The sequence below is a fragment of the Oncorhynchus tshawytscha genome, linkage group LG16 (assembly GCF_018296145.1).
Source record: "Oncorhynchus tshawytscha isolate Ot180627B linkage group LG16, Otsh_v2.0, whole genome shotgun sequence".
In the NCBI taxonomy this organism is placed as follows: domain Eukaryota; kingdom Metazoa; phylum Chordata; class Actinopteri; order Salmoniformes; family Salmonidae; genus Oncorhynchus; species Oncorhynchus tshawytscha.
This window is the reverse complement of record NC_056444.1, coordinates 50,672,204-50,680,250: the sequence shown is the minus strand read 5'-3', so window position 1 is coordinate 50,680,250 and position 8,047 is coordinate 50,672,204. Positions and strand designations below refer to the sequence as shown.

General features: G+C 42.9%; 1 protein-coding gene across 3 annotated transcripts in view; it reads left to right on the top strand.

Moving 5' to 3' along the window:
- The window catches only part of impdh2 (IMP (inosine 5'-monophosphate) dehydrogenase 2), a 12,294-nt gene extending 9,659 nt beyond the window's left edge, over positions 1 to 2,635 (top strand). For all 3 annotated transcript variants that reach the window (XM_024406633.2, XM_024406634.2, XM_024406635.2), the window contains 5 exons: positions 466 to 609; positions 1,199 to 1,343; positions 1,691 to 1,834; positions 1,946 to 2,029; positions 2,322 to 2,635. In XM_024406633.2, coding sequence (XP_024262401.1) covers positions 466 to 609; positions 1,199 to 1,343; positions 1,691 to 1,834; positions 1,946 to 2,029; positions 2,322 to 2,343 — 539 coding nt within the window. In that variant the 3' untranslated portion in view covers positions 2,344 to 2,635. The remainder of the gene's footprint in view (positions 1 to 465; positions 610 to 1,198; positions 1,344 to 1,690; positions 1,835 to 1,945; positions 2,030 to 2,321) is intronic.
- Positions 2,636 to 8,047: the final 5,412 nt, after the last annotated feature.

Genomic DNA, 8,047 nt, shown 5'->3' with positions numbered 1-8,047 from the left:
ATGGGAAGTCCTATCTTACTAAATGCCAAAAGGTCTTTCCATCAGCTTGCTGTGTAATCAGTTTCATAATGATTACATTTATCAGGGAAGCACAGATGATGAAATCCAATTAATTATGAGATGATCCACTCAAGTGAGCCAAAACCATGTTTAATATACAGCAAATCAATGAAAATATGAATTCATATTCAAGAAATACTTATATGATGATTTTTACTTGATAAACCAGGAAATGACAACCTAAAATGGCAGGCGATGACAGACTGTCTGCTGTGTGAGGATGCCTAATGCCTAGTCTGTCTCTGACGGGGGGGGGGGGCTATATATGTAGGGATATGCCCCACCATGAACTGTCAGCCTCCATTGAACCAAGTGACACAAAGTAGGCCTCAAGCAGGCATGAACATTGTCACTACGTGTGTGTGTTCTTTGTTCATGCCTGTCCTCCTTCCCTTGTTGTCTCAGTGTTGGCGTGTGGGCGTCCCCAGGCCACCGCCGTGTACAAGGTGTCAGAGTACGCCCGTCGATTCGGGGTGCCAGTCATCGCCGATGGGGGCATCCAGACCGTGGGGCACATCGCAAAAGCCCTGGCACTTGGGGCATCTACAGGTGTGTCTCAGGCTCAAATCAAATACACATAGCATTAGCCATTACACATAGCATTAGCCATTACACATAGCATTAGCCATTACACAAAACATTAGCCATTACGGCAGATAGCCTAGTTTTTAGAGCATTGAGCCAGTAACCGGATCGAATCCCCGAGCTGACAAGGTAAAAATCTGTCGTTCTGCCCCTGAGCAAGGCAGTTAACCCACTGTTTCCCAGGCGCTGAAGACGTGGATGCCGATTATGGCAGCCCCCCGCACCTCTCTGATTCAGAGGGGTTGGGTTAAATGCGGAAGACACATTTCAGTTGAATGCATTCAGTTGTATAACTGACTAGGTATCCCCCTAGCCGTTACACATAGCATTAGCCATTACAGATAGCATTAGCCATGACACATAGCATTAGCCGTGACACATAGCATTAGCCGTTACACATAGCATTATCCGTTACACACAGCATTAGCCATTACTTTTAGTACTTACAGGCTCACATTTAGAGACTGATATAATAATGTACTAACACACACAAATCCCTCTCAAAGCATGAAAGGTACATTCTCTCATCTCTTCTCCCCTTGTGTCTCTCCAGTGATGATGGGCTCTCTACTGGCTGCCACCAGCGAGGCTCCAGGTGAATACTTCTTCTCTGACGGCATTAGGCTGAAGAAATACCGAGGCATGGGCTCACTGGATGCCATGGACAAGAACCTGGGCTCCCAGACCAGATACTTCAGGTACTGAGTCATAGTTATACTAATGCACTATTAATACGGTAAAACAAATCTTTATTATCCCTAGAATTGTATTCATTAGGCACCAAACGAAATAAAACAGACAAACAGGGAGGCACTACCTGAACTTGTCCAATAAGAAGCGCTTGTTGCTTCCCTTTGCAACATGTTTTCGCTACGGTGTGCTACGACCAGGGGCAACTGGCTTTGCAGCAGGCAGTCACTCAAAAGACAAATAACATATAGCTGACCCGTTCTCTCTCTCTCTCTCTCTCTCTCTCTCTCTCTCTCTCTCTCTCTCTCTATCTATCTATCTATCTATACCTGTTTCCTCCTCCGTCTTTCTGCAGTGAGTGTGACAAGATCAAGGTGGCCCAGGGTGTGTCGGGGACGGTCCAGGACAAGGGCTCTATCCATAAGTTTATTCCCTACCTGCTGGCTGGGATCCAACACTCCTGTCAAGACATCGGATCCAAGAGCCTCACCCAGCTCAGGTACGCACACACACGTCTGAATGTTTTGTCAAAGTGCACCTACTTTGATACCGGCACGTGTGTGTGTGAGCTCGGGGGCTCCGCGTAACACTATTTGTCTACCCCGTGCAGAGCCATGATGTATTCTGGGGATCTGAAGTTTGAGAGGAGGTCGACTTCGGCCCAGATGGAGGGAGGAGTCCACAGCCTGCACAGGTACTTACCGCTGTGATCCAGCTAGGCGGTGTTGACTAGCCTACTGTGCTGATGTCACGGAGGCTAACATTGCAATATATTCTTTGCTTGGCGAGGGGATTTTCTTAACATCTCAGTTTCACATACCACCTGCAAGCTCCTAGATTTAAAATGGTTCCCCTTTCCAAACAAATCTCACTTCAACCTGTTTACAGTTCTTTCCGATCTCGGCATGATTCAACGTGTTGGTAATTCGTTACCAGATCATTAATTTGTTAAACCGGCTCTTTTTTCCCCCCTCCCTGTCTTTCAGTTATGAGAAGTGCCTGTTCTAAAGACGAGAACAACAGTAGTGGGCTGCAGACTTGTGTTCCTCAAGCGTACGCACATGAAAGCACACACAACTACTTGACAACCCCCCACACACTAACACAAATGTCAATTATGCCTAAACCATCAGTCTTCCCCTTCTGTTGTTCCCTGTCTATGCTGAGGGAGAGCAGAGCATGTCTGTCTTGTCTATCCGTCAGTATTGTGATGGAGTGTTTTGGTGTTATCAGGCGCCTTCCATGTCCTACTGACGTGAATAAAGGTGAATAAGTCAAATAAAAATGTTTTTTTTCCACACGTTTGTTTTGTTATTGTGGTCATTTGAATGGTCATCGTATCATGTTTAGAGATACAGACCTGGTTTGAAATATATGGGTATTTTTAATTTAAAAATACAAATTCTCTGTCTTTAGTATTTTCAAATATGGCAGAAGTGAAATACTTCAATTTTCATAATGTTCAATAAATATCCTACTATTTGAAACTATTTTCCAAATACATTATTTCAAGTACTCCTAGAACCAAACAGACCTGGGTTCAAATGCATGGGAGTATTTCAATATTTGTATTCAAAAATGCACTTCTGTGTATATTTGAGTATTTTCAAATACACACCAATAACTTCCAAGTGTATTTAAACATTCCAATATCAACTACATGTATTTGCAAAGAAAAACATATCCAAATAATTACTTTGAAATGTCTTTGAACTCAGGTCTAATGGGAAATGCCATCTAAGTTGTATGGAGTAAGGTGAGAGTTGGGGATGGAAAACCTCTTTAATTTAATGAAAGAAATATTACCTTGAGACCATTTTTTTGGGGCATACAGATACAATCTAATATGTAGTGTAAATAAATAGTGTTGTATTTCATTCTGTGATTTAGAGTTTATAACCCACCTGTCTGATAGACACACCAAAACCATGATCCTCTTTTGGAGAGGACAATGAGGTCTCTGGGGGGGAATCAGGTACACCTCCAAATCCACCGGACTTTCCAATGCCACGCACCAGTGGACACACCTGTCCCACACATGCACACCTGTCCCACCGATCAGACAGACTGGTGTCTTCAATTAGTAACTCCATAAGGCTGAAGAAGGGATTTATCCAACTTACTGTAACAGCTGTTTGTATTGTATTGGTTGAAAAAGTAATATAGTGTACAGTACCAGTCAGAAGTTTGGACACAGCTACTCATTCCAGGGTTTTTCTTTATTACTACAATTTTCTACGTTGTAGAATAATAGTGAAGACATCAAAACTATGAAATAAGACATGGAATCATGTAGTAACCAAAAAAGTGTGAAACAAATCAAAATATATTTTATGTTTGAGATTCTTCAAAGTAGCCACCCTTTGCCTTGATGAAAGCTTTGCACACTAGAGGTATGAGGTAGTCATCTGGAATGTATTTCAATTAACAGGTGGCCTTGTTAAAAGTTCATTTGTGGAATTTCTTTCCTTCTTAATGCATATACAGAAGACAGCCCTATTTGGTAAAAGACCAAGTCCATATTATGTCAAGAACAGCTCAAATAAGCAAAAGGAAACGACAGTCCATCATTACTTTAAGACATGAAGGTTAGTCAATATGGAACATATCAAGAACTTTGAAAGTTTCTTCAAGTACAGTCGCAAAAACTATCAAGCGCTATGATGAAACTGGCTCTCATGAGGACCGCCACAGGAAAGGAAGATGTCTCAACATCTACTGTTCAGAGGAGACTCCGTGAATCAGGCCTTCATGGTCGAATTGCTGCAAAGAAACCACTATTATAGGACACAAAAAATAATAAGAGACTTGCTTGGGCAGAGAAAGATGAACAATGAACATTAGACCAGTGGAAATCTGTCCTTTGGTCTGATGAGTCCAAATTTGAGATTTGGACTCAACCACTGTGTCTTTGTGAGACGCAGAGTAGGTTAACAGGTGATCTCCACATGTGTGGTTCCCACCGTGAAGGATGAAGGAGGAGGTGTGATGGTGTGGGTGTGCTTTGCTGTTGACAGTGTGATTTATTTCGAATTCAAGGCACACGTAACCAGCATGGCTACCACACCATTCTGCAGCGATATGCCATCCCATCTGGTTTGCACTTTGTTTTTCAACAGTACAATGACCCAACACACCCCCAGGCTGTGGGCTATTTGAACAAGAAGGATAGTGATGGAGTGCTGCATCAGATGACCTGACCTCCACAATCACCTGACCTCGACCCAATTGAGATGGTTTGGGATGAGTTGGACCGCAGAGTGAAGGAAAAGCAGCCAACAAGTGCTCAGCATATGTGGGAACTCCTTCGAGACTGTTGGAAAAGAATTCCAGGAGAAGCTGGTTGAGAGAATGCCAAGAGTAGGCAAAGCTGTCATTAAGGCAAATGGTGGCTACTTTAAAGAATCTAAAATATACTTTGATTTGTTTAACCCTTTTTTGGATAATACATGATTCCATATGTGTTACCTCATAGTTTTGATGTGTTCACTATTACTATACAATGTAGAACATATAAAAAAATAAAGAAAAGCCTTTGAATGAGTAGAGGTGTCCAAACATTTGACTGGTACTGTATATCAACTGTAAAAATCAGTTGAAAGTGGCAGGAGGTAGTGGTACAGTAGTCAAGCAATCAGAGATTGAAAGTGTTGTTGGGACAGCGAAAGGGGGAGGGACGGAGCGAAGGAGGAGTTATGGTCAGTTGTTCTGCAGAAGTGAAAGTGAAATCGGTCCTTTGTGTATTTAGGAGGAAGTGAAGACTCATAAATAGAGGAGTGCAGACAGCAGGGTGACAGCCGAGTTGGAGCAAGCTGGTGGCAACCTGAGCAAAGCATATACGGTAACTTTCTTTTCAGAAAAGGGGGACTCTTCATGTCATTTTATGGGGGGGGCTGTACTTTTTTCCCATTCATTTAACTGTGTTTTTGTCCTCATTCACCTCATTCAACCCTTTCTCACTAATTATGTAGCTTACCTTCAAAATACCCCTCTCGGAGGTTCTCTTGTTTTGAGTTACCGTTTTTCTGTTCCTTTCTGTTTGCGTTCTCTTCTTCTAGTGATCAGATAAACACTAGCTTTCCCCTCAAACCTGAGGAGTAGGTGACTTCAATTAATAAGTGAAAGTATGCCTCTGATGATTCATTAATAGGCTTTCTGCCCTCTCTTTTTCTCTCTCTTCCACTCTCCCTATCTCTCTCCCCCTGTTTCTCTCTCTCTCTCCCCCTGTTTCTCTCTCTCTTCCACTCTCTCTCTCTCTCTCTCTCCCCCTCTCTCTCTCTCTTCCACTCTCCCTCTCTCTCCCCCTGTTTCTCTCTCTCTCCCCCTGTTTCTCTCTTCCACTCTCTCTCCCTCTCTCTCTCCCTCTCTCTCCCCTCCCCGTCTCTCTCCCCCTGTTTCTCTCTCTTCCACTCTCTCTCTCTCCCTCTCTCTCTCTCTCTCTCCCCCTCTCCCCTCTCTCTCTCCCTCCCTCTCTCTCCCTCCCTCTCTCCCTCCCTCTCCCTCTCTCTCCCTCTCTCTCTGTCTCACTCTCTGTCTGTCCCTTTTAACTATTCTCTGGGTTTCTTCCAGTAACTTAGCAGCAGAGCCTATGTGAGATTTAAAGTAAAATGACAGAAGAAATAAAGTGCCACAGCCAACCTATCTTTTCCTTATATCTCCCATAAATCTTTGCTTTTATAACTCTCCATCTGCGCCTCCTTCAATGGACTGTGATCTCCTGTGCCGTCTCTCTCTCTCTCTCTATATATATATATATATATATATATATATATTTTATATATATATATAGCTCTCTCTTCCTCTATCTCGTTCTCTTCCTCTATCTCTCTCTCTTCCTCTATCTCTCGCTCTTTATCTCTCTCTCTCTCCAGACATAGTTTTTTCAAGATGTGAATGGAACAGGATAGACCAATTTATTTTCTCCACTCCAAGAAATTGTGAAATGGGAACGGGATCCTCAATAGTGATGTTGGCGGGTAGGATGGTAACGGAACCCATAATGCAGCTGTGTCTATGAACAGCACCTGGATGTGGGTTCCGTCTCCATCCCGTTTTGCAATATCCAACAGTCTGACTGTTTCTAGTGATGACAGAGGGAGAACAAGACTTCGTGGTGTACTTGATTCCGTGAGTGTCTTTCAGCGTGGTGTGGTTTAAGTTGACACTTCAAGAACTAACAGGTGATGTTCTTCAATGACACGTTTTCTCCCGGATTGCCAAACACACTACAAAGGGCACCGGGAATTTCGTGTCAGCAAAGAATGACACCGGTTTCTACCTAGGACGTGAGCAGCTTGGTGCTCTTTATATTTTGATAATGTTGTATATACAGTGTAGTTTGTGAATAGATTCATCGTCAGAGTGTGTTTCTGCATTGTCGCCCTATTCCTGTGTCCTAAATTCAAAATGGATTTTGTTAACAGTATCAACTTTTGACATTGTCTGGGAACACTGCTAAATAAAATGTCCATGGACATGTCTGTGCTGTCAGTTTACATTACAGGGACCGTTTACATTGCAGCTACCAAATCAAATCTTATTGGTCACATGCCCCGAATATAACATGTGTAGACGTTTACAGCGTAATGCTTATTTACGAGCCCATTCCCAAATAGTGCAGAGGTAAAAAGTCATACAACTACCCCCCCACACACACACACACACACAAGAAAAACAATAACGAGGCTTTACACAAGGAGTGCCAGTACCCAGTCAATGTGGAGGGGTAGAAGGTAGTTGAGGTAATTAAGGTGATACAGTATGTTCATGTAGGTAGGGATAAAAGTGACTAGGCAATCAGGAAATGGTACCACAGAAAATAGTAACACAAGAAAAACAATAACGAGGCTTTATACAAGGAGTGCCAGTACCCAGTCAATGTGGAGGGGTAGAAGGTAGTTGAGGTAATTAAGGTGATACAGTATGTTCATGTAGGTAGGGATAAAAGTGACTAGGCAATCAGGAAATGGTACCACAGAAAATAGTAACACAAGAAAAACAATAACGAGGCTTTATACAAGGACTACCAGTACCCAGTCAATGTGCAGGGATACGGGGTTATTAAGTAATACAGTATGTACATGTAGGTAGGGGTAAAAGTGACTAGGCAAACAGGAAATATAATAAACAGAGTTTCAGCAGCGTATGTAAAGCGTGTCTATGTGTGAGTGTCATGTGTTGCGTCAATATGCATGTGTGTGTGTGTGTGTGCGTGTGTTGGAGTGTGAGTGTAGTATATGTGAGTGTTTGGGTAGGGTCTAGTGAGTGTGCATGGAGCCAGTGCAAGGGAGTCAGTGTAAAACAATTAAGATGTAGAAATAATAAAGGGAGTCAATGTAAATAGTCCGGGGGTGACCATTTAATTAACTGTCCAGCATCTTATGGCTTGGGGGTAGAAGCTGTTCAGGAGGCTTTTGGTCACAGACTTGGTGCTCCTGAACCGTCTATGACTTTTGGTGGCTGGAGTCTTTGGCAATTTCTCTGGCCTCCCTCAGTCACTGCCTTCCATAGCGGTCCTGGATGGCAAGGAGTTAGGCCCTGGTGATTTTGTATTTGTATTTATTAAGGATCCCCATTAGCTGAGCAGCTACTCTTCCTGGGGTCCAGCAACATTAAGGCATTGATATACAATTCAAAATATTACATGACATTTCATCTCATAACCCTTTACCCAATAGACTTAGTGTGTTCCCTCAGGCCAATACGGCACTAT